The following is a 25,162-nucleotide window of genomic DNA, read 5'->3' on the forward strand; positions in this document are numbered from 1 at the left end:
GGCCACATCACAATTCTCCTTTTGAAGAGAGGAAAGGGAAGGCGACTGTAAGCCACTTTGAGCCTCCTTCGGGTAGGGAAAAGTGGCATATAAGAACCAACTCCTTCTTGAAGCTACTCTTAATTTTAAAATCAGTTTAGCAGGTGAGGCAGGCAGCTTTCTGAGAGACTGTTGACAAGTCTGGGACCCCAGCTGTTAGCGCTGAGCCCCCTTGTTTGCTAAAGTTTCATTAAAACGCAAAAGAAATGTGAGTGGACAGTCCATAGGTAGCAGATCCATCCATGCATCTATCTGAATATCCACAGAGCTTTGAATCCTTCTGAGTGGATCCCCACTGCTTTATTTCTTTCCCCTTCTACGCTGAATTTCCACCCTTCAGGGTTACTTTACTACTACTTTACTATCGCTTTACTACTATTTCACTATCACTTTACTATCACTTTACTGCTACTTTACTGAAAGTTTACTATTTATTAGACATTTTAGAGAATTCTTTAAAAAATGAGTTAGGAAAATTTTTTGGATACCTCTCAGTTGCTACAAAAATGGAAGTTGCTTTCCAAAATCCAAAATGTTTTCCTAACTCATTTTTAAAAAGAATTCTCTAAAATGCTTAATAAATAAGCTTCTGGTTTTATAAAGTGCCCCTTTATGAAGTGCCCCTTTATGAAATCCCCATATGATTATGAGCATTTTGCCAATGTGATACCACAACTACTACTATGACAGTATATTGGAAGAGCAACCACTGACGAAGATAAAACAGAAATCGGGTCACTTAACCTAGGATCCCGTTTGGGTTGACCCTTTATGTTTGACCATTTAGACTTTATGTTATAACCTTTTCACTTATAAACAAAGAGAAGAGTACTATATCATGGTGCCTCGTGATTTCCTTTTTTCTTCCAATTTTCTGCTAAAGCCACACAGCTTCATTTTATGACTACTACTACTATTACCACCACTACTACTTCTCTATCACTTTACCACTACTTTACTACCACCTCTATTATTTCACTACTGCTTTGCTATTACTGCACTAATTCTTTTCTATGACCACTACTACCTTACTAGCAGTTTACTATTGCTTTACTACTACTTTACTATTGCTTTACTACTTCAGATAGTGAAAAGCAGGATATATTTAAAAACTACTTCTTCTAACAAGGGGTTTTGGAATACAGACAAAACATCTTATCTCAGATCCATTAATGATTTGAAATAGCCTGGACAATTCCTATACATTTTGTTTGGACTGGAGTTGCCATTTCAGTAGATACCTACAAAACCCAACAGAGTGGTGTGAATGTGATGCTGTTTTCCTACCATGTGCCTTTTTTAAAAGCCAAAAAGGCTGGGTAACACTATTTCCACCTCTGCTGCTGGTGGTAGTGCAAAAAAGAAGACCCTTCAGCTGCAAACGCCAAAAGGAAAAAGTCTAAAGCCAACAAGAGAGAGAGAGAAAGATATGAGACTGTGAATCAGCAGAAATGTGACTTAGAAAGTATTTTTGCCTTATTCAGGCAACATTTGTATAGGTACAGCAGTGAAAAAGGAAAATAATAGAAAAAATATTGAAACAGTGTCACTGAAGAAGATTGCAAAAACAGGTGTATACCTAGGAGCTCGTTTTGACACATCGTGACACAAATCCATTGTCAGCTTCGCGGGTGGCAGTGGAGCAAGCAGGCAAATGACCATCCGCTCCTCTTCTGAGCTGAGAGCCCTGTGGTGCTTCTGAAGGAGCTGGTTGGGCCAGCAGCTGAGAAGGCATGAAAGTGTGCAAAGAGACACCTGACAGGACCCTGAGCAAGAACAAAGGTGAGGGCAATGCTCGCCTGGCTGCTTCCTGGCCACGCAGGATGGGACCCCTACTTTTATCTTTTGGAAAGGAGGAACTCCCAGCCTTATAGTGGGCAGCACATCCCTGTGGTGGACTCTGAAATGTCATGTAGACTTGTCTGACCATTAGCCATGAAGCTGGGTAACCATGGATCAGATCCTCTCCACTTCTGCTACTCGTCTGAGCAGCTCCTGTCGACTCACGTCAGGGACAAACTGCTCCAAGACCACCGGTCCCGAAGGTCAGCCATACATACAGAAAAGTATAAACTTGGACATGGACAGAGGACTGTCTGAGCCAGAAGGGGATAGTGGAAGGAGCATCATTTCTGCCAACTAAGCTGTGCTTTTCCTGCTTTTCCTTTCTGAAGCTATAAACTTGGGTTGGATTGAAGCCATGAGGCAAAGGGAGTTGTGGGCCTTGGTTCTTAGGTTGTGGCTTGTGCCCTTGAATAAGCTGAACCGTTTGATATGAAATCAGACCCAAGTTTTTCTTTTGTCTTAGTTCATTTTTAAAATTGTAATTGATTTTATGGAATGTGTTTTATTGTTGTGAACTGCCCCGAGCCCACATGGCAGAATGGCCAAACTATGGCTCTCCAGTTGTCAATGGACTACAATTCCCATCAGCCCCTACTAGCAGCATGGTGCTTGGTGGGGGATCATGGGAATTGTAGTCCGTTGACTTCTGGAGAGCCACAGTTTGGCCACCCCTACTGGGGAGAGGTGGTATAGAAATTAAACATTATTAATAGTAGTATTTTCATCATTTTAGGGTTCCACTTTAGGCAGGAAAACAGTAAATAAACACACCAACTATCTCACAGGGCTATTTGGAGAAAATGTAGGTGAGCAGAACCACGCACAGTGCTTTCATTTTATTAAGATTTAATAGCCCATAAAACATACATCTGAAAGCAAGAATTTTTAAAAAACAGTAAAACATCAGAACTTTGGCATAAGCTGCTCATAAATAATCTAGATCAGGGGTAGTCAAACTGCGGCCCTCCAGATGTCCATGGACCACAATTCCCAGAAGCCCCTGCCAGCATTCGCTGGCAGGGGCTCATCAGAATTGTAGTTCATGGACATCTGGAGGGCCACAGTTTGACTACCCCTGATCTAGATATCACAGAATCAAAAAAGGATGAGTATTTCAGGATCCATTTTCTCAGGAATTTACCTCTTTCTGCTTCATATCTTGCACAGAAAAAGAGAACGGGGGATACTGAATCAAGTCCCACCATCTGGCAGTCACAGTAGCTTTGTCTTGAAGGTTTTTGGAGAAAAGGGTCCAAAAGCCCTTCATCTGAGCTGCCGGTGGTGCGTTGGAAGCACACAAACTGCTGTGCACTATTAGGAGAATATTTTTTAAAAACTAAGCATGGGGGAAAGGGTTCTTGTTATGCGCATCTTTATTAATACAAAAAGTTGCACGAGGTCAACTTGCATTAACATGTGTCATGGAGGGAAAATGTCATACAGAAAGTTCACATCGCTTTACATTCTGCAGCACGCAATTTATCCAATACGAGATTTTGTTTTTCCCTATGAACTCATTCAGTCTAGTCTGTTAAATAAGTTTGTTTTAAACATACAAATCTGCAGTATTATAACACATGGATAGGGTCAAGCTACAATATGAGGGCACATGATGCAGAACCTTTGCTGAAGCAAAGCATGCCGGTACATTCCTAACTGGGAGACTTCTTGAGTATCATCTCAAATTCCATGACGGAAGGAAGGCATAATTTAAATTTATAACTACCCATATAAGACTTGACAGAGAGTCAGACGTAGAAGGCAACATCAAGAGGTACCATACCAGAAAGAGCTGTCTATAAGAGATGGAGGGAGGCAGACAGATAACTGGGCTGTAGCTGAGGAAGGGAAAAGCTCAAGTCTCCTGGAGAAGAACAGGCTGGGTCCGAGACACCAAAGGACACCATGCCCTCTCCAGCTGGAAGAGGGAAGACAGCTGATTATGACCTTTAAGCCCTCAGGAGGGTGGAGCAGCAAATGGATAAAAGGAGAGGCCTTGAGAGAGAGTTGAGGGGGCTGCTGTGGGGATGCTCAAAGGGACAGCCTGAGCTGCGACTCTTGTGGAAACACCCAAGGACCCGAGAAAAATATAGTTTAGTATTGTTCCTTCTCACCCAGCATCTTTCTTTAGAGCTAGAGAGAGGACTTAGTTTTGATCTGGTTTCATAGGGGAAGTTTCACATAGCCCGTGACATCCCCTTTAACTGCAGGACCCTCTTGCTGTCCAGGGCCCATTCCGCACACATAAGATAAAGCACTTTCAATGTGCTTTGGCAGCTGGATTTTCCTGTGCAGAACAGGAAAATCTACTTCTAAAGTGCATTGAAAGTGCATTATCTATTGTGTGCAGAATAGGCCCAGGACAGGATAACCCCCCCCCCCCAATGAAAGCGGCAATTTATGTATATACAGCATGCTGGTTCTTCAGCCAGGCAGGACACGCCCCAACACAATTGGCCTCACCAATCAGATTTGTCGCCTTGCACTTTATTTCGGAATAATGACCCAAACCACTCCTCTGATAGCTTGCTGAAAGGAAATCTTGCAAAGCATGACAGCAGAACATTGCTTGGAACTGAAGCGGGATCAGCAGCTTGACTAGACTAGCGGGTAGGCTTCCAGTTGAGCAAAGAGATTGTCTAGTGGTCAACAGTTAAGGATGTGTCACAGATTTCACCACATTCCCTTGACAGGTTATATTCTTCTCTGTGTTCTTCTGGTTTTAGTATACGCGCAACTACAAGGTCAAAAAAGAGCCTCTTGTGGCGCAGAGTGGTAAGGCAGCAGCCTGAAAGCTTTGCTCATGAGGTTGGGAGTTCGATCCCAGCAGCCGGCTCAAGGTTGACTCAGCCTTCCATCCTTCCGAGGTCGGTAAAATGAGTACCCAGCTTGCTGGGGGGTAAACGGTCATGACTGGGGAAGGCACTGGCAAACCACCCCGTATTGAGTCTGCCATGAAAACGCTAGAGGGCGTCACCCCAAGGGTCAGACATGACTCGGTGCTTGCACAGGGGATACCTTTACCTTTACCTTTACAAGGTCAAAACATTTTTGAGGCGTTGGAAAGCCTGACACATTTTATTATCTTCACATGCAAATTCTATACCGGTTGCTTCGTTGATAATGCCCCTTCCTGTAACTGTCCCCAACTGCTTGGAAAACTGCCACTTCATTTCCTGCCTGGAAATGAAAATCACATGTCTCTGGCAATGGCCAAATATATCTTGGCTTTACTAAAAAATCTATGCTACTGCCTAATTAAATTTCTGGCTATTTGAATTTCAATTAGATATTTTAAAGTATTATTTAATGTTCACCTTTTTCTAAAGGGCTGGCTGTTCTTTTTTCTCATGCAATTCAATTATTGATTTATCCTGTCTGAGAGCCTATGAATAATAAACTATGAATTTGCTTGTTTTACATTCTAAGCCAGTTTGTTATGTATCCTGGAGAAGTTGCGAGCCCTGCGGGAGCTTCCGGCATTCAGCAGGGCCTGCAGAATGGAGCTCTTCCACCAGGTCTATGGTTGAGGCCAGCACACTAAGGAAGATCTGTATGACCCCCTTTTCAGGATAGAGCTATGTGTATGATGGCCACGGGTTCCATCTGCCCCCTCTTCCCTCCTCCCTCTATGAGAGTGTATTGGGGGAATGGAATTGTATTGTTATAGAATTTGTTTTTTCCCCCCGCAGTATCTTATCTTGTCTTTTTTGATTTGTGTTTTATGTCTGGGGTTTTAAGGGGAGTTTTATTGGGGATTTTACGCAGACTGTTGTAACCCGCCACGAGCCATTTGAGAGTGTCGGGTAAGAAATCGAAGTATAAATAAAAAATAAATAATAATAATCCAGCTACCAAACTGGGTTGCCAGAAGACTGAAGGAAAGGCAGAGGTAGAAGTGATATCAGGCCTCTCTAGGAGTCACTGGAAACCATAGAGTTTCTGGTGCGCTCTAGAGAGGACTGACACAACCACCTTTAAAAAAAAAACATTTATCTCAAACTGTGGCAGGAAACAAGAGGCAGAGGCCTGGAATCTCTTGCCAACATTGATGGGCTGTCAAAGCTAAAAAGGTAAAGGTAAAGGTATCCCCTGTGCAAGCACCGAGTCATGTCTGACCCTTGGGGTGACGCCCTCCAGCGTTTTCATGGCAGACTCAATACGGGGTGGTTTGCCAGTGCCTTCCCCAGTCATTACCGTTTACCCCCCAGCAAGCTGGGTACTCATTTTACCGACCTCGGAAGGATGGAAGGCTGAGTCAACCTTGAGCCGGCTGCTGGGATTGAACTCCCAGCCTCATGGGCAAAGCTTTCAGACGGCTGCCTTACCACTCTGCGCCACAAGAGGCTCTTTGTCAAAGCTATTGTACCCTAAAAACTACAGTTCTGTATATTAGAACATGAATTAGATGCTGCTGTAAGGAAATGAGGGTGGTGGTGGTGGAGTAAAATAAAAATATCAAAAGACAGATGAGATTGTGCACCGTCAGCAGTAAACAGGAGCAACAGAGAATGCATTGAACTTCTCCCACATAAACCTTGTCCTTACTGATATTCACCATCTCCATGATGGCTTCCTACATGGAAGATCTTCAATTTTTAGCATATGTGCCTAGATAGCAGCATCTAATTCATGTTTTTAGCATTCATCAGAAACTTAATGGTTTTACCACAGAGTTTCCAGTGACTCCTAGAGAGGTATGACATCCCGTCTTGGTTTTCCCAGAAATGTTGTCACACTATCTCTGATGCGTTCCCTCCAGTCTTCTGATGGTTGTCCAGCCATGCCTGACAACTCAATCTGGTAGCTAAATTAAAATTGTAACTGAAATCCATCCCCTTTAGGCAAACACTTGATTTCAATACAAGTGGTTTTTTTCTCCTTTTGATAAGGCACATTCTGAACTCAATGCCTCAAAAACTTTGAAAAGAAAATAGGGACTCCTACATCTGTGAGGGATTTACTCCGCTGATTTCCTACATCTAGGTTAGTCCAGGAAATATCTGATAAAGCAAGACTCTCACAATTTAAAAAAAAGAACCAAAGAAAGGATATGTTTTGTCGATATTGTCTCAAAATATGAAGTGGCCAGCGTATGAAATTTAACAAAAGCTTCACATTTACAGGCTTCTTCTGTTACCTCAGAAGAAAGACTGCTTCTCGATATTCCTGAGGAGAAAACAAATCACAGATAGTAGTCATATTAGAATTTGGAAAGTGATGTCCTCATTTTGATATTAAGCTAGAAAACAATTACTAATTAACAAAATGGAGTATATAACATACCGATTCTTAATTGAAAGAGAATTTCATGTCACTGTGTTTTAATCTGCCTTGAGCATGGAAAAGCAGCGCTTGTTTTGATTTTCAAATAGAGGGGAAGGTTTGTTCTGTCTGTGTCCACAGACACATAAGGAAGTCTGTGTTTATATATAGCCAAGCCCAAGGTTCGCAGCTATAACAAGTATACTCAGGATGATCTCAGCCCTTTGCTGGTCACTCCACTGTCAGACAGCAGGCCGAGTTTCCTGTTCTCGAATGTTATTGAGCAGTTGCCTGCCAGTACATTGAGAAGTACTGTGGCAGCACCAGGAACCACACTGGGGATGGCTGCCATGAACAATATTCCTCCAATGAAGCAGATGGGCAGTAGATTCAGGATGGACGAAAGGAAACACATCTTTACACAGTGAGTTATTATAATGTGGAATTCGCTGTCAGAGGGTGTACTGATGGCCACAGGAATAGACAGCTTTTAAAGGGAATTAGACAGATCAGTGGAACATATGGTGATTAAAAGGAACTTCTACATTCAGAGCAAGTCAAACTCTGAATACCATCCCTAGTTAGGGATGCTAGCCTCCAGGTGGGATCCTAGTTAGGGATGCTAGCCTCCAGAGTACAGACTCCCCAAAGAAAATGGATGCTGGATGACATGGTACCCCACTGAAGTCCCTGATATCTCCAGACTCAATCCCCAAATCTCCAATAGCTTCTCAGCCTGGGTCTGGCAACCCAACACCTCCATCCCCTTCCAGTGGGTATGAGGAGGTTGGCAACTCTAGTTCTAGGAGGCAACATTAGTGGAAGACCTTGGCCTCCATGCCCCGTTTTTTAGACCTCCAGAAGAACTGGGTAGCCACTGTGTGAGACGGGATGCTGGACTAGAGGGACCTCTTCTCTGATCCGGCAAGGATCTTTGTATGTTCTTAAAACCTATTCCAGCATTTAGGGGGGCCAGCCTTCAGATGGTACCAGGGACCCCCTGGAATCATAGCAAATCTCCAGCAAATCAGTCCCCCTGGAGAAAATGGCTGCTTTGGAGGGTGAGCTCCATAGCATTATAGTCCACTGAGGACCCTCCCCACCCCAAAATCCCCCCCACTCCCAGCTCTACCCACAAAGACTCCAGGTATTTCCCAGTCCAGAGGTGGCAACCATACCAGCAAGAGGTAACCGTTTTTTTTGGTCCTTCCACGAGGAGGGTCTTCCAGTGGCACAACCAGCATTTCAGGGACATGCCTGGAACTCAGCTGGTGGCTGTGTGAGGTTGGGCAACAATCAGGGGCACTCCCACCCACTGGCCCCAGCATTGTTGCCAGTCCCTTGGTCACTTGAGCAGGGATCTAACCCTGGGTACAAGGGCTGCTGTGATGTTGTTGGCACATTTGCCAGAGTTACCAAACCCTGATACATACCAACATTTATAGCTCTGTGGGGCTGTCTTGCTCTCCTACAACCCGCATATGTGATTTATTCAGCGACAATTGCTTGCAACCCAACAGCTATGAAATGCAAACTTCCGTGTCTATCAATAGTCCAGAAGCATCAAGGTTTTCTCCATTTATAGCAGAGCAGAAATTGAATCTCCTTTATGTTAATGTAGAAACAAATTGCCTTAATGATTCATTTGGGTACCCTCTGAGGAATAATTTTACTAGAAGTAGTACATGAAAGACGGATATTCCACTGGGGGGGAGAAGAGAGAAGAGTATGGAGTATTGCCGTTTCACAGTTAGATGACAGCAAGTTGAGTTTCTTATTTCCACTAAAGTTTTCTGTGAATATTTCACAAGCAAGCAGAGTGAAGGTTTTCAGCTGACAAATGATACCCTTTAGTCACACCCTTTGCAGCCATGCCTTCCCCCTTCTCTTGGCTCATCCGAGTCACTTCCGACTTCTGCTATATCATTTCCTGCCTGTTCCTCAAAGCTCAGCCATTGGGGTTGGGCCATGGATCAGTGGTCGAGCACTTGCTTTGCACGCAGGGCCCAGTCTGCACACAATAGATAATGCTCTTTCAATCCACTTTAGAAGTAGATTTTCCTGTTCCGCACAGGAAAATCCAGCTGCCAAAGCACATTGAAAGTGCATTATCCTATGTGTGCAGAATGGGCCCAGGTCTCAGGTTCAGTTCCTGGCATCTTAAAAAGTGATTAGGTAGCAGGCAATACGAATGACCCCTGCATGAAGCCCTACAAAGCCACTGCCCGTCACATTAGGTAGTATTGATCTTGATAGACCAAGGATCTGAAGGCAACTTCATGTATTGGAAGACAGATATACCGATGGCTGCTAGCCAACCAGACCACGTTCAGTGGAAGTAAGCCTCTCATTACCAGTGAAGGGGACAGGCGGCAACAGCAGTGAAAGGCTGTGGCATCTATGATTGGTCACCATATTTATTTATTTATTTATTTAATTATATTTATATATTGAAGCAAGATGCTGGATGTGGTGGACCACTTGGGCCCATTCCGCACACATAGGATAATGCACTTTCAATGTGCTTTGGCAGCTGGAGAGCCAGTTTGGTGTAGTGGTTAGGAGTGCGGACTTCTAATCTGGCAAGCCAGGTTCGATTCTGCGTTCCCCCACATGCAGCCAGCTGGGTGACCTTGGGCTCACCACGGCACTGATAAAGCTGTTCTGACCGAGCAGTGATATCAGCGCTCTCTCAGCCTCACCCACCTCACAGGGTGTCTGTTGTGGGGAGAGGAAAGGGAAGGCGACTGTAAGCCTCTTTGAGACTCCTTTGGGTAGAGAAAAGCGGCATATAAGAACCAACTCTACTTCTTCTTCTTCTTCTTCTTCTGTGCAGAACAGGAAGATCTACTTCTAAAATGCATTGAAAGCACATTAACCATTTTGTGCAGACTAGACCTTGGTCTCATATGGCAGGGCTTTTCTTATGTTCTAATGTTCCGTGTGCTAGCAATGTCTTTTGTATTCTTCCTCATGGCACTGAGCGAGTAAATTAGCCTTTTAAAAAGTCCCTGGGGCCCATTTAATTCCTAAACACTTTTACTAAGCCAGGTTCTTACTTGAGCACGTTTTCTTATCAGCATTCAGGGAGTATCCTTCATAGCACTCGCAATAGTAAGACTGGCCACTGGGAACACAGATTTGTTGGCAGTCGTGCGTTCCGGTTGCACAGACATCCTCTGTGGAAGACCGGACTGTGAAAGAGAATCACATTATACTGAAAACATGTGGAGACATGCTAATATTCCCAAATGCCCTCCCCTCCCCAGCCTCACTCCACCAGTTCCTCTGCTGCTGGGACTTCATTAACCCCTCCCTTCCCTCCTGCTGCTCCCAACTCCCCCACTGCCTCTGTTCCCACCCTCTCCTCTTCATTTCTTCTTACAAACAGTACCAGTGGCTGGCAGCCTTAATACAACATCAGGTGCTTCTGCATCTCTCAGTGCCACCAGAATTCCATTTTTCATTAAGGTCCGGACACATTGATTGATTATTTATTTATGGTCAATGACCAGCATCAAAGTATGAATAAAACCACAAGCATTGTTACAGCATTTTAACAGCCAGAACACTCAGCATCAGAATATAAACAAAGCCACAAACATTATTACAGCATTTGACAGACGGATCCTCAGCATCAACAGTAACCAAGGATTTCCGCACTCTGCTAGCAATATAGCAAAACTTCGCCACTGTGTAAGAAATAAAATTATCTTTATCTGCAAGCAAGATGTTAATTATATGATCATCTGTAAGTCCAGAGAGCCTAAATAACAAGGGGAAAATTAAACAGCTTCTGGCATCCCTATAAACGTCACAGTACAATATAGTGTGGGCAACTGACTCAATTGCACCTGAATTACAAGGACACTTCCGCAACTTTAGCAGGAAGAGAAGGATTCTCCTTCCTCCCTTTGTTTGCGATCTGCTTTAGGCAGAGAGAAAGTGGATCCATCTTGAACCTTCACCATGTATCAGCTAAGGTGTAGAACTCCTGAATGAGTTAAGGAAGCCATGTGTTTTTATTGCCTTACCTTCCAGTTTCCCCTATCCTGTTAGCTAAAAATTGTCTTTTTATATACAGTATAACTGCCTTGTCTGGTCTCCTGATTTATATAATAACTCTGCTAATTTTCACAACATAAACTCCCAGATTACATCAACACTTACTTGAACAGGTTCTCATATCGGGGTTCAGGGAGTACCCTTCATAGCAGTCACAGCGCCAGGAGTCCTCAGTACTCACGCAGATTTGCTCACAATTGTGACTTCCAGAGGCACAGGCCTCCCTGGCTGAGAGAGAAGTTGAAGAATCACGTCAACCCTGTCTCCCTCTCTTCACCTCCAAAATATTTTACCTCATCCCGCAAAACCTTCCCTTCACCAAACGTGCCGACTGGCCACTTCCTTACTTGAGCAAGTCCTCTTATCTGGGTTCAGGGTGTACCCTTCATGACAGTCACAGCGCCAGGACCCGTCGCTGGTCACACATATTTGCTCACAGTTGTGTGTTCCAAGTGCACAGGCATCCACGGCTAGAGGAGAAGATACGAGAGTAATCGGGCTTCATGCGGCTATGTTGACAGGGGACCTTTAGGAAAGGGGTTCATCCCACCTTTTACAGGAGCTGTCCCATGCTCCTGTAATTAAGTCTCAAGCACCGGCTTACAATGTTACGGTGGATAAAGAAAAACTCTTTACATTCAGTCGGGCACCAAAACAAACGAACAAACAAACAAACAAACAAAAAACAAACAAACAGGAAAAGAAAGCTTCTCTGTTGCAATTAAAACTTACTAATTTCAAATAGAACAAACACACTGGCCAGCTGCATTCTTGGATCTCGTGGAGACGACCTTGAGTCCGTTGCATCCTTCCATAAACATAACAGGCTGACTCCGCTGAAAATGCCAGTAGGGTTCCTTTTTTAAATACCATCCTAATAGGCATCCGGTGTAAGCACTGCTTTTCCTTTTTTTTAAGCCTAACTCACTTGCAGGTGCTGTTAATCAGCATGAGAGTACTTACCTCCTTGGGGATGAAATCGCCACACAGTTTTAAACTCTACACGTCCAGCTATGGCAACTGCCCAAAAAGAGAGGGGGGGGGAAAGAGAAAAAAACCTATCCCAAGGCTACTAACAACATTAACAAAACTAATACAAGATAAAGTAAAAAGTCTCTTCTCGTTATGTAGGTTTATTGTAGCATCCAACCAGAACGGGTTCCAGATATCTCCTGCTTTCAAAGGGAATTTTCCTCAGTGGTTATTCTTTACACTTGTGTGAAAATCGGTACTTCAATACCTCTATTTAATCTCAAAATGTTAAGAATATACCCCGGCCTTTGGGATGCTAGTAATCCAATTGCTCTGCTTGGATGCTACAATAAACCTACATAATAAGAAGAGACTTTTTACTTTATCCTGTATTAGTTTTGTTAATGTTGTTAGTAGCCTTGGGATATGTTTTTTTTCCTCTTTTTGTGTAGACACTACAAAACGTCCCTTTTATCTGAATTGGCTACTGCCCAGGCAGAAAGGAGGTAGCCAACTTCCTTGCAATGGCCCTGTGTAAAACTTTAAAAATATTATTATTCCATGCTCTTAAGATGGAGCACCTATTTAAAAGATTGATTGGCTGAGGTGGTACATTACAGAATTAGGCCACATTAGGTGTTCATGCAGTTCAGTCCTTGTCTGGAAGTACTTCCATGTGAGAAGCATATCGCACACCAAAACTCACCACCCCAGACAGAAGGTCGGTTTTCAAGATTTCTCCTTCAGGTGGTAAGTTTCGATGAAAAATGTTATTTTAACACAAGGCCTTTGTGGGGAAAATGAGGCCACATTTGAATTCACATTGAATATTCAACCCGTGAATATTTGAATAACCAGATTTAAAGGTAAAGGTATCCCCTGTGCCAGCACCAAGTCATGTCTGACCCTTGGGGTGACGCCCTCCAGGGTTTTCATGGCAGACGCAATACGGGGTGGTTTGCCAGTGCTTTCCCCAGTCATTACCATTTACCCCCCAGCAAGCTGGGTACTCATTTCACCGACCTCGGAAGGATGGAAGGCTGAGTCAACCTTGAGCAGGCTGCTGGGATTGAACTCCCAGCCTCAAGGGCAGAGCTTTCAGGTGGCTGCCTTACCACTCTGCGCCACAAGAGGCTCTAACTAGATTTAGCAGAGCTCAAATTGTATGGCTTGAGCTGCTAGTAACAATGACGAAAAACAACACAGGAAATAATAGTGACCCCATATTGTGTAGAATTTACATTTAAGATTCCCAAATTCTATAACTTCTAAATCTCTTTCCTAGGAAAGGAAGGGGAAAAATTAATCTTTAGCTCTCATTGTCATGGTATCTCACATAAATAGATTGTGGGCATTTTTGTGCATCATTTGGTTGTGGAAAGTACTATTAAGTTGTAGCCAACTCAGACAACCCCACAGGGTTTTCAAGGCCAGAGGCAAGCAGAGGCTGTTGGCCATTGGAGAAGAGAGGGAGTCTCAAAGGGGCTGACAATCACCTTCCTTTCCCCTCCTCACGACAGACACCCTGTGAGGCAGGTGAGTCTGAGAGAGCTCTATGTGACTGGCCTCCGGTCACCTGTTGGATGTACATGGAGGAGTGGGGAATCAAACCCAGTTTTCCGGATTAATGGCTGCCTCTCTTAACCACTACACCAAGCTGGCTCTCTGTATGACAGCCTCAGACCTTTAGTGGTGTCCCATCCCAGTAGTAACCAGGGCTGCTTAGCTTTGCAGTTAGGGCTCAGCTGGGCCAACAGGGGTGGGCAACTTCCTCTATAAGTGGGAAGTTGCACAATTGTGAGCCTTGCTGTACTTTCTGTAAAATAAGGAAGCTAATCCCCTGGTTTTACAGCTCATTTCCTGGTGACAGAGATCGGTTTGGTGTAGTGGTTAGGAGTGCTGACTTCTAATCTGGCAAACCAGGTTTGATTCCCCGCTCCTCCCCCACATGCAGCCATCTGGATGACCTTGGGCTCGCCAGGGCACTGATAAAGCTGTTCTGACCGAGCAGTAATATCAGGGCTCTCTCAGCTTCATCTCCCTCATAGGGTGTCAGTTGTGGGGAGAGGAAAGGGAAAGGTGATTGTAAGCTACTTTGAGACTCTTTTGGGTGGAGAAAAGTGGCATATAAGAACCAAATCTTCTCCTACTTCTTCTTTCTCCTCTTCCTCCTCCCCCCTCCCCTGGAGAAAATGGCTGCTTTGGAGGTTGGACTCCATAACATTTCACTCCACTAAGTCCCTTGCTGCTCCAAATCCCACCCCCTCCCAGCTTCACCCCCAAAGTCTCCAACTATTTCCCCACCCAGAACTGGCAACCCTAGTCACAAAACATATATCTGTGGTTTAATCCACCACAAATCTTCTGAGACACCTTCAATAAACTTTCTATTGTGTGGCCTTAGGAGGGTGTAACCTCTGCTTAAAAGGTCAACCAGTGAGCTGAACATTGCTTCTGACAGCAGCAGAGCGAACGATGAAACAATCACCTTACCACAGAAAGTCTCTCTGAATTTCGAAGCCAGCTTTTCAATCACACCGTAAGTCTCCACATAAGAAACGTGGTCGTCTACTGGCTCACTAGCCATCAGCCGCAGGGACTGCATGTCTGCTCGGTCAACCCCAACGGCATAGATCTCAATCCCAGAAGCTCTAGCCCTGGACGCCACCTCCTGGACTTGATCCTGAGGCCGACCGTCGGTCACAATGATTGCCACCCTGGGGATATTGCGGGACAAGGGCCTAGCGCCTGATGCTTCCGTGAAAGCGTCCTCCATGGCTGTCTGAATTGCCAGACCAGTCATAGTGCCCGCTGTCAAGGGGCTGATATGGGACACGGCTTGCTTCATGGAAGCTTTGTCAAAATACGTCTGGAGATTGAATTCCACCTTGACCGTGCTGGCATAGTTCACAACGGCAACCCGCGTGGCTCCCTCTCCCACATCCAAGGTGTCGATCAGTTTAGCCAGAAAGGTTTTCACTTTTTCAAACTCCTCTGGTCGGACGCTGCGGGAGCTGTCGATGATAAACACAAGATCCAGGGGCCTGCTCCTGCAAACATCGTCTGCGAGGGGAAAAAGGAGCACAGGATTGTGTCGTTACTGAGGTCAGGTTTTTAAAAACTGCTCCTGAAAATTGCAATTCCTGGAGTTTTCTCTGGGCTGTGTGTGTCATGGGATCTAGCGGAATTGCCAGCCTCCAGGTAGGGAATAACAAACCATCCCATGTGAGGCAAAAAAAGTATTATTTATTAAAGTAACTAGGGGCAAAGCCCGTTGCATTTCAGAATACAACCGGTGGTAGATTGGAGGGGTGGGGTGGAAGAATTCTGCGGACGGCGTCCCCCTCCCCCCAGGACCTGGAAAGGCTGCAGGCAGCTGTTAGGGAACTTACTGGCAGGGGCAGCTCTCATGCGGCAGGGATCTGCAGCCTTTGAGGCTTGAAGGGAAGTGGAAGGAGGAGGAGGTGGTCAGGGATGGAGGATGGAAGGTGATTGGCTAGCCACTAGACAGACAAGCAAGCTGGTTGGAGGAGGAGGCACTCAGGGGCGGGACAGCCACCCTGAGTGGGTGTTAAGTGCTGAGTGGCACTTAAGCCATGAGACCAACTCCTCCTCCAAGGCTTTTCTAGAAATACATTATGTGGAACTGATGACAAAGAGCTTCTGGACTTAGTAATTGGATGTATTTTCTTGAGTATTTTCTTCAAACAGAACAACTGTTCTTTGCAAAATGCTTGAAAAAATAACTTCATCTTGATGATGACAATTTGAAAATACGCAGTTTACAAAGTTATTTTTTCAAGTATTTTGCGAAAAACAGTCTTAAGAACTAAATTATTTTTGTGTCACACAGGATTGTTTATTAATTTCCATTTGACCATGTGGCCAACTTTATCAAGTACCTCCAGGTGGGGACTGGAGTTCTACCAGAGTTACAACTGATCTCCAGTCAATGGCTTGCTCATTCATTCATTCATTCATTCATTCATTCATTCATTCATTCATTCATTCATTCATTCATTCATTCATTCATCCATCCATTCATTCATTCATTCATTCATCTTCTCCCAGAGAAAATGGATGCTTTGGAAGGTTGGCCTGCATGGTAAATTTACCCTGCCAAGGTCCCTCCCCTGCCTAAACCCCACTGTCCCTGGATCCCCCCTCAAATCTCCAGGTATCCCTGAACCTGGACTTGGCAACCCTAGAATCTAGGAACATGTCTTGCTGAGGCTGCAAACTGCAAAGCACGAGTTATCTTTCTGGAATAGAACCTGATGATGGTATCAATGTGGACACTGAGAAAGATCCAAAATATCATACCAGGTATGTGTGTATTTGTAGAGGGTGCCATCATCAAGTAGAATAACAATGCTCCATCAGAAACCAGAATAATATATATACTTTATATTGGGGGGCAACAGCTGTTTATAATTAAAGGTTATAATTAAAGGATCAAACTCTGTCAAACTTGAGAACAAGAGATCAGCAGAGAGTCAGTAGAAGAAAGCCCATATAGATAATTGAAACTATACAACCTAACAATTACTGACAGTTGACATGTCTGCAAAATCCTGCAGCACTGGTTTGTTGTGAGGCTTCTATTAAAAGCGGGCACCCATAAGGTATCACAGTAAGACATAAATATACACAGAAGCTTTCTAGAGCCCTGATAGCAGCCCACATAGGTTCTAGAAGAAGAGGAAGCAGAAGCAGAAGCAGAAGAGGAGGAAGAAGAGGAGGAGGAGGAAGAAGAAGAGGAGGAAGAGGAGGAGACAGAAGAAGAAGAAGTTGGTTCTTATATGCTGCTTTTCTCTACCAGGAGTCTCAAAGCGGCTTACATTCACCTTCCCTTTCCTCTCCCCACAACAGACACCCTGTGAGGTGGGTGAGGCTGAGAGAGCCCTGAGATTACTGCTTGGTCAGAACAGCTTTATCAGTGCTGTGGAGAGCCCAAGGTCACCAAGCTGGTTGCATGTGGGGGAGCGCAGAATCGAACTCGGCATGCCAGATTAGAAGTCCGCACTCCTAACCCCTACACCCACCAAACTGGTTCTAGAAGGAACATGTTGCTGGTAAGTATATATGAGACATCTCAATCTTTTTTGTTAAAATAATTCAGTTTAGGCATATTAGCAGATCTAGTATAATGGTACTGGTTATTTAAAGTTGTGGGTTTTTAGATGCTTTCATGATGAAAAGCATAAGAGAGATCCTTGCAGATCTATATTGACCTACTGCTACTGCCAGTGATCTCTTTGATGGACTTTTCAGTTGCTTCAGCTATTTCACACATATACTCATTGCCAGCACTGATCTGGAAGTGGCCCATTCAGAGCTGTATCTCCTATAACTCCTTCCATTGACTTTATGAGTGGAGCTTATAAATATTGCTTAAGAAGAACATAAAGCACTTGAAAGCTGACTTCTCACTCATTCTTACAGGCAGTGTCTCAACAAAATTTGAGCCCAATGGCACCTTTAAAACCCACAAAGATTTATTCAAAGAGTGAGCAGGGTCTCAGTTAATTACTCTCAGCATTCCAGAATCAAGGATACATCTGCCCATTAATCTCCAATTTTGACATATTTATTTCCTTCACTGTTTCCCTCCAGAATTAAACCCAAACAAATGGCAACCTTATAAACTAAGCTTGTTGCTCCTGTTTGGTCCTTGAATCGGTTAAACATCTCCATTGTGTTGTATGCTAAATTACTGCTTACCCTCGTGCATACGTGAGAGCCAGTTTGGTGTAGTGGTTAGGAGTGCGGACTTCTAATCTGGCATGCCAGGTTCGATTCTGCACTCTCCCACATGCAGCCAGCTGGGTGACCTTGGGCTCGCCACGGCACTGATAAAATTGTTCTGACCGGGCAGTGATATCAGGGCTCTCTCAGCCTCACCCACCTCACAGGGTGTCTGTTGTGGGGAGAGGAATGGGAAGGCGACTGTAAGCCGCTTTGAGCCTCCTTCGGGTAGGGAAAAGCGGCATATAAGAACCAACTCTTCTTCTTCTTCTTCTTCTACACACAATTTATTTGAGCTGTATCGAAATGTGTAGTATCCTGATCGTGTGAGGTGATGGTATAAAGAGGTTTGACTCTGCTCTGGTTTGACCTCATTTAGAGTACTGTGTTCAGTTTCAGGCACTAGAATTGAAGAATGAAACTGGAGCTCGTCCAAAGGAGAGCAATACAAATGGTGAGGGGTTTGGAGACCGTGTGAAGAAAGGTTGAGGGAGTTTGGTCTGTTTAGCCTGGAGAGAAGACGACTAAGAGGTGATATGACCGCCATTTTCAAATACTTGAAGGGCTGTCATAGAGGATGAAGTAGATTTGTTTTCTGTTTCCCCAGAGGGTCAGACCAAAATCAATGGGTTGAAATGAATTCAAAGAATTTTTGGCTAAACATCCGGAAGAAGTTCCTGACAGTCAGAGCAGTTCCTCAGTGGAACAGGCTTCCTCAGGAGGTAGTGGGTTCTCCTTCTTTAGAAGTTTTTAAGGAGAGGCTAGATAGCCATCGGACAAAAATGCTGGTTCTGTGAACTTAGGAAGATGGGTGAGCAGGAAGGGCATCATCTGGGCATGGACTTGGGGTTCCTGTGGTGGGCAGGTAATTGTGAATTTTCTGCATTCTGCAGGCTGGGTTAGATGACCCTAGAGGTCCCTTCCTACTCTATGATTCTACATGAAAGCTTATACCTTGCTAAAAAAAAAAAAAACTCAGTTGGTCTTCAAGGTGCCACTGGACTCAAACTTTTTTCTTTCTCAACAACCCTGCTAGGTCAACTACATTGTGGAAGAATATGTGCTGCAAGGAGGGGGGGGGCTGAACAAGGTAAAGTTTGACTCTCTCTCTCTCTCTCTCCCCTACCTCACAAGGGCATTGTGAGAAGAAAAGAGAGGAACAACATAAGCCACTTTGAATCGCTGATTGGAGTGGAAGGCGGGGTACAAGGAAATAAATAAATAAATAAATAAATAAATTGGGATTAGCGAATCAAAGTTCTTCGGAGAAAAAGGTAAACTTTGAAAAACACAGTAATGGGGAAGCAAGATGGAAATATGCAGGGTATAAAATAAGGAAGGGGCGAGAGATGAAAAGCAGGTCCAAGCCACCATGTACCTTTGCTAAACAAGGCCACCTCCCCATCTCTTCCTTAAAGGCTAGCTTTCTTGCTCACCTCCTGCCATAGCTGCCAAAGTATAATTACCTGTAGGGGAGACGGCTGAAGAGTAACTGCTGGTTCCTCGGCCGTAGGGCTCCTCGGCCAGCAGTGCAGCTGTTCTGCTGAAAGTTCTGACCTGCTGTGGATCAGAGTCCACGCTTCTTTGGACTCGGAAGCTAGCGACAGTGCCTTGAGCCCCACAGGCCACAGGGAGTAGCATGCAAAGGCAGCAGCCGAGGGTCCTGACCAGCGGGAACATTTTGTCTTCCTTGGTTTGAGCATCAAATGAACCACCTTTTTCAGTCGTCTCTGGGTTTCCCCCCCACCTTTCCCCTTGAAACAGCAGGCTTTAAGTTCCTGGCCAAGGAGCTAGGGTGGGAGGGGTGGGAAAAAAGTGGTCACTACCTTCCTCAGACAGCAAACACTCCTTTGAACGCATTCATTGAGCAGCCCTCCCAGCTGGTGTAAGCTGAAAGACAGGCTCACGCCTAAAGGAAATAACAGAATTAGCACATTGTTCAAATACACTTTCATCAATAACCAGATGACTTGGATTTTAATTATCAAGTGTTGGGAGCCAGTCAGGACAGAAAAGAATTGTGGGGACCTCAGGTAGCCAACTTTTATAACACCACTAAATATTTTTAAAAGGAAGTTCTGTCACTGAAGTACATAAGGACACATTTAGCATTCTTCATAATTATTGAATTGTAGTGTTGTGGCTAAGCCAGCATGGTGCAGTGGTTAAGAGCAGTGGCTTCTAATCTGGCAAGCCGGGTTGGATTCCCCGCTCATCCACATGTAGCCAGCTGGGTGACCTTGGGCCAATCACAGTTCTGATAGTGTTGTTCTCACCAAGCAGTCCTGTCAGAGCTCTCTCAGCCTCACCTCCCTCTCAGGGTGTCTGTTGTGGGGAGAGGAAGGGAAGGTGGTTGTAAGCTACTTTGAGATTCCTTTGGGCAGTGAAAAGTGGGGTATAAAAACCAACTCTTCTCTTTCGTCCAGTTCACCAGTCACCAGCCATTTTCATAATTGGCAAATAAGGAGCAGGAGACCTTTGAAATGGCGGCTGCCATGGTGTTCCCCATGATATATCCACCTCCCCCCTTTTTAAACAATGTAATGATGTTATAAGAGCCTCTTGTGGCGCAGAGTGGTAAGGCAGCCGTCTGAAAGCTTTGCCCATGAGGCTGGGAGTTCAATCCCAGCAGCCGGCTCAAGGTTGACTCAGCCTTCCATCCTTCCGAGGTCGGTAAAATGAGTACCCAGCTTGCTTGCTGGGGGGTAAACGGTCATGACTGGGGAAGGCACTGGCAAACCACCCCGTATTGAGTCTGCCATGAAAACGCTAGAGGGCGTCACCCCAATGACTCGGTGCTTGCACAGGGGATACCTTTACCTTTACCTAATGATGTTATAACACTACTGAACATGCACACACAAAAAAGGAAGTTGTGTTGCTGACAAAGTACATGCTGATATGGCCACACAACCTTTTCAAAGGGAGTGTGGTACACAAGGAGGGTTGGATCCGAATGCAAGAAAAAATTCCCAGAAGGAAAAGCCCTTTTGAGGAAGAGGTGTTGCGAAGTTGGAGCATCAGCTGGGGATTGCACTGAGGTGCAAAAAAGATACCAGTTAGCTTGCTATAGTGAAAACAGCTGGAGCTAAGATTATTGCACAGAGAACAAATATTTGAACACATGACGCTGTCTTGCACTTAATCAGACCATTGGTCCATCAAGATCAGTCCTGTCTACATAGCCTCTCATTTATAACCATCAGAATTAAATTAGAACTCATAGGAAACTGGGCAGTTGGGACTGAGAGATTTCCCAGCCTTGTTTCAGTTAAGCATCTTTGTAGACATGGGCCACGCATCTAAAAATTCAGCTCAAGATGGCCAAAATTGATTGGCCAATGGGAAATAGGTAAACCAGGACTGCTACATACATCCAAGTACATGCACTCACTAAAATCAGCATAATGGATTTAGAACGTTCAGATTCAGGTAAATCTGTGTTCAGATAACGGTGGGGAATTTGTACTTTCTGTTCTCTGCACAGTGCCAGAAAACCAAGGACCAGATAACTGTTTCTCTGCACTGGGAACCTTCTCATATTGGTCAATTTTGGCATGCACATTGCAAACTACTCTTCCCAAGTTAGCAGCGACAACCCTTCTCAACAAGACTTCAGACTAAGACTGCTAAATTCAGATTTCCTCAGGCAACTTTGTGCTATTCAGTTAGGGCTCAGTCATGACCATGGGTGCCTCTCAACCCAAGCTGTAGGAGGTGTAGCTGAAATTATAGTAGAGTTGTCAGCTCTGGATTTATTTTTATTTTCCACCCACCCTTCCCTGAGGGATCAGGGCAGTCTCCAATAAAAAAATATACAATTCTATTAAAATTTACATATAACATTGAAAACAAACTTTATCCTTATCCATTGTTGTTCCTCTATATATTTATGAAACAGCCTAGGAGTGGGATGTGTCCAGCTGTCCAAGTTAGAATAGGGCCAATCAGGGTGCAGCCAGCTTTGCCCTGATTGGCCCTGCCCCTGCAGCTCCTGCCCTCCATCCCTGGACTCTAGCCTCTTTGCTCTCAGATGCCTCAGTGCCTGGAGCCAGCAGCAGGTAAGGGGAAAGGGCCCTGGGCAAAGGGACGTGGTGGAGGCCTTGCTAACGGCCATTTTCCGTAGGCCCTACCCACAAGCCTCCAGGAGTCTCTAATTGGAATCTGGCAGCTGTATCCTGTAGTCCCCACTGGTGTCCAGGGGGAGGGGAACTCGACAACCCTATCTGCCATGTTAGTGTACTGGGTGATCTTGGGCTATGCTTGGAATGCATCCTAACTCATAGGGTTGGCATAGGAAAGTTAGGCAGGCGCCAAGCCACTGCCGCTCCAAAATACTGCGAATATTTAAGCACAAGTTTGATAAGTGGGGTTTGGTCTATAAAGACATATGCTTTAAGGTAATAATAATTAGAAGCTACATTTGGTTCCCCTGCCCAGGCATTTAAAAAACTGTATAGTAACTAGTATGAATCCCAAAGAAAATTTAGCAAGATTACAAAACATAATAGGGAGGGGGGGGAGAGTAAATGTAGTTGGTCATTCTTATATAACACTTTCTAATAGCCTGAATTCTGCCCATATCTGTTTTTGCTTCAAGGCACATTATCAGGTCAATAATAACCCAAACCTCATGAAGTACTCCCCCCTCTATTGCATTCTAAGGGATTTGTAAATTGTGAAAGTGCATTTCGATACTTATTAAGTGACTATTCACCTGAAATTACATCCATGGTTGCAAAACTTTGGGTGGAAGTTCTAAAAGTCAGAACTAAGGTCTTTTGGTATATCTTTTCGCAATTGTTCTGTTGTTGTTTATGTGTATCTCCAGTTGCTTGCCCTTTTCTCACTTATACACTGTAATGCTATGGAATGCCAGTGAATGAATGAATGAATGAATGAATGAATGAATGAATGAATGAATGAATGAATGAATGAATGAATGAATACCTGCAGAGTATGACATTTTTATTTCAGAAGAGAAGGAAACCAGGGAAAAAATACCCTTTTTTCCTGTAACTCATTGACTAAAGAAATCACACATTAACACAGCTGACAAACTTTTTTTAACAAGATTTATTAAAGCATCATTTATAACAAAGATGAAAATACATACAGATTAGAAGCATGCAACTGACATCCGACAAATGTAATTCTGTGTGCATTTTTCTTGCATTCACAGCATGTAGTAAAAACTTCCAAGTGTCGTGCCAAACTTCACGCTTCCTGAAAAATATGGTTTCAAGGCATTGGATAACACAGTAAGGTAAGATAAAGGGGGTGGGGGGGAGTGCAAAAAGTAAATATATAGAGTTGTATACCACATTTGAACTCCTTTCTTTCCCACTATAAAGTGAGGAATGGAAAAAAAAAACCACACACACACACGCACAACCTTATTGCCATCTGATCAGGTTATCCTTGCAAATTAATCTGTAGAATAATCTTCCTGTCAGCACATCTCCCAAAATAATCTTAGTTATCCATGCTAATGCTAAAAAGAAAAAGAAAAAAAAAGTCAACAGAAACATGAACAAAGTTCTGTACAAATATAGAGGTACTTGCAGAATTAAAACCCTAAGGCAGTAACTGGGTAAAGAGACCAATAAAAATCAAATGCTATCAAGATGGGAGTGGGGGGGGGGAAGAAAATAATCCCAATACAAATCTTTTTTTGAGTAGTGCTGTATGAAAGGCCTCTCTGCTCAACCACAGTTTCGTTCCCAACACCCTCAATATTTATGTAAGCCGTTTTTGCAGTATAAAAAAAGAGAAGCTGGTACAGATGTTTCAATAATCAGGCGTGTTGTTTCAAGCAGGGATGTACGGAGGTGGCGGTTCCTTCTCAGGCATTTTCACTGCCATCTCATAGGTTGGCAGAACATACTGTAAGGGGGGGAAAAGAAGAAGAGCGTGAGAGAACATAAACACACACACACACACAATTTCTATACCGCCTTTCCATATGGCTCAGGGCGGTTTACATACAGCATGGGGGATATATGGAACCAATTAATACATAACAAATACAACAACAACAACAATACAATGACGCAATTTCAGTAATCATAAACAATACAACAGGAACGGAACCCAGCCAAGGCCACCAGAGAGGACAGACTGGTTCAGGACATGTCTGAGAGGGGACCTGTTGACAGTCTCAGGCAAATGCCTGGTGGAGGAGCTCCCTTTTGCAGGCCCGTGTGGTATTTTGGGAGTTCGGACAGGGCCCTGATTTCTTCAGGGAGCTCGTTCCACCAGGTGGGGGCCTGGTGGAAAGTTTCTGGCCCTCGTTGAGGACCGATGTGATTGTTTGGGGCCAGGGATCACTAGCCAGTTGGCACTGGCAGAGTGTAATGCTCTTTTAGGGGTATAGGCGGAGAGATGGTCTCTTAGGTACACTGGGCCCAGACTGCATATGGCCTTGAAGGTATGACCATGCATGTGAGGACGATCCATTTTTGGTTCACCGGGTGCAGAACCAATATTGAAAGATGTATTCTGGTATTACTAATGGCACACTTTGTGACAGTCCAGGGCTCCATGTGGAATATCTGACACGCCACCCAAACGTGAGTTCTATTCTAGTTGGAAGCCATTCATGCATGGGACAGTCAACTTCTGAGCAGCAATGAGCGTTAGAACCTCGGCAGCAAATGTTGGTGGTTGAGCCGCTGGATTTTCATACTTCAACGAACAATTTTAACCTAAAAAGGATGGGTTCTGCTGGGCACCTGGAACTATACGAGGCAAAGTTACAACTCGATACGCCCACTGATCTCAGCGAAACTCTGCTTAGGAAGGCAATGTGTGTCACCTGAAGACCCTTTACCTTTAACTGGGGGGGGGGGACAGGGTAGGGTAAGGTAGAAGTCATGCCAAATTTCTGCCTCTAGTGCTGCAGAACAGGAAGTCACCAAAAAGTTATGTAATTATTTTACCAGGGGGGGGGGGAACTCTGAGATAGTCACTCGGAGGGGTCTGCTTCATCTCCAAAGGGACAGTACAAATCCTCACTTTTGTATCGCCCTCAAAAAGGAACGCACGGATCATAGTGAGAATTCTGAAGCCACCCCCCCTTCTGAGATTTTAATTTGGCACAGATCCTTAGAAATCCATTCCCACAGAAGTGCTGCTGAATTAAAAATACTGAATGAACAAAGTGCCCTTTATGACAGCTCACAGCTTTTAGGTATGCTACAATACTGCAGCGGGCACTTGCAGAACT

At 44.4% G+C, this 25,162-nt stretch overlaps 2 protein-coding genes across 2 annotated transcripts in view; both read right to left on the bottom strand.

The window, feature by feature from the left end:
- Window positions 1-3,239: 3,239 nt before the first annotated feature.
- MATN3 (matrilin 3) lies at window positions 3,240-19,772 on the bottom strand. The gene is made up of 7 exons (XM_077311415.1): window positions 19,401-19,772; window positions 14,680-15,249; window positions 11,562-11,684; window positions 11,320-11,442; window positions 10,209-10,343; window positions 6,940-7,053; window positions 3,240-4,526 (listed from the first exon to the last, which is right to left on the bottom strand). Exons 1-7 carry the CDS (start codon window positions 19,612-19,614, stop codon window positions 4,483-4,485), a joined length of 1,323 nt encoding a protein of 440 aa, XP_077167530.1. The 5' UTR covers window positions 19,615-19,772; the 3' UTR covers window positions 3,240-4,482.
- A 3,220-nt stretch (window positions 19,773-22,992) lies between these two features.
- LAPTM4A (lysosomal protein transmembrane 4 alpha) overlaps window positions 22,993-25,162 on the bottom strand; it is a 30,971-nt gene continuing 28,801 nt past the window's right edge. The window contains exon 7 of the mRNA XM_077311400.1: window positions 22,993-23,820. Coding sequence (XP_077167515.1) covers window positions 23,746-23,820 — 75 coding nt within the window. The 3' untranslated portion in view covers window positions 22,993-23,745. The remainder of the gene's footprint in view (window positions 23,821-25,162) is intronic.

The sequence above is a fragment of the Paroedura picta genome, chromosome 1, assembly GCF_049243985.1.
Source record: "Paroedura picta isolate Pp20150507F chromosome 1, Ppicta_v3.0, whole genome shotgun sequence".
Classification (NCBI taxonomy): domain Eukaryota; kingdom Metazoa; phylum Chordata; class Lepidosauria; order Squamata; family Gekkonidae; genus Paroedura; species Paroedura picta.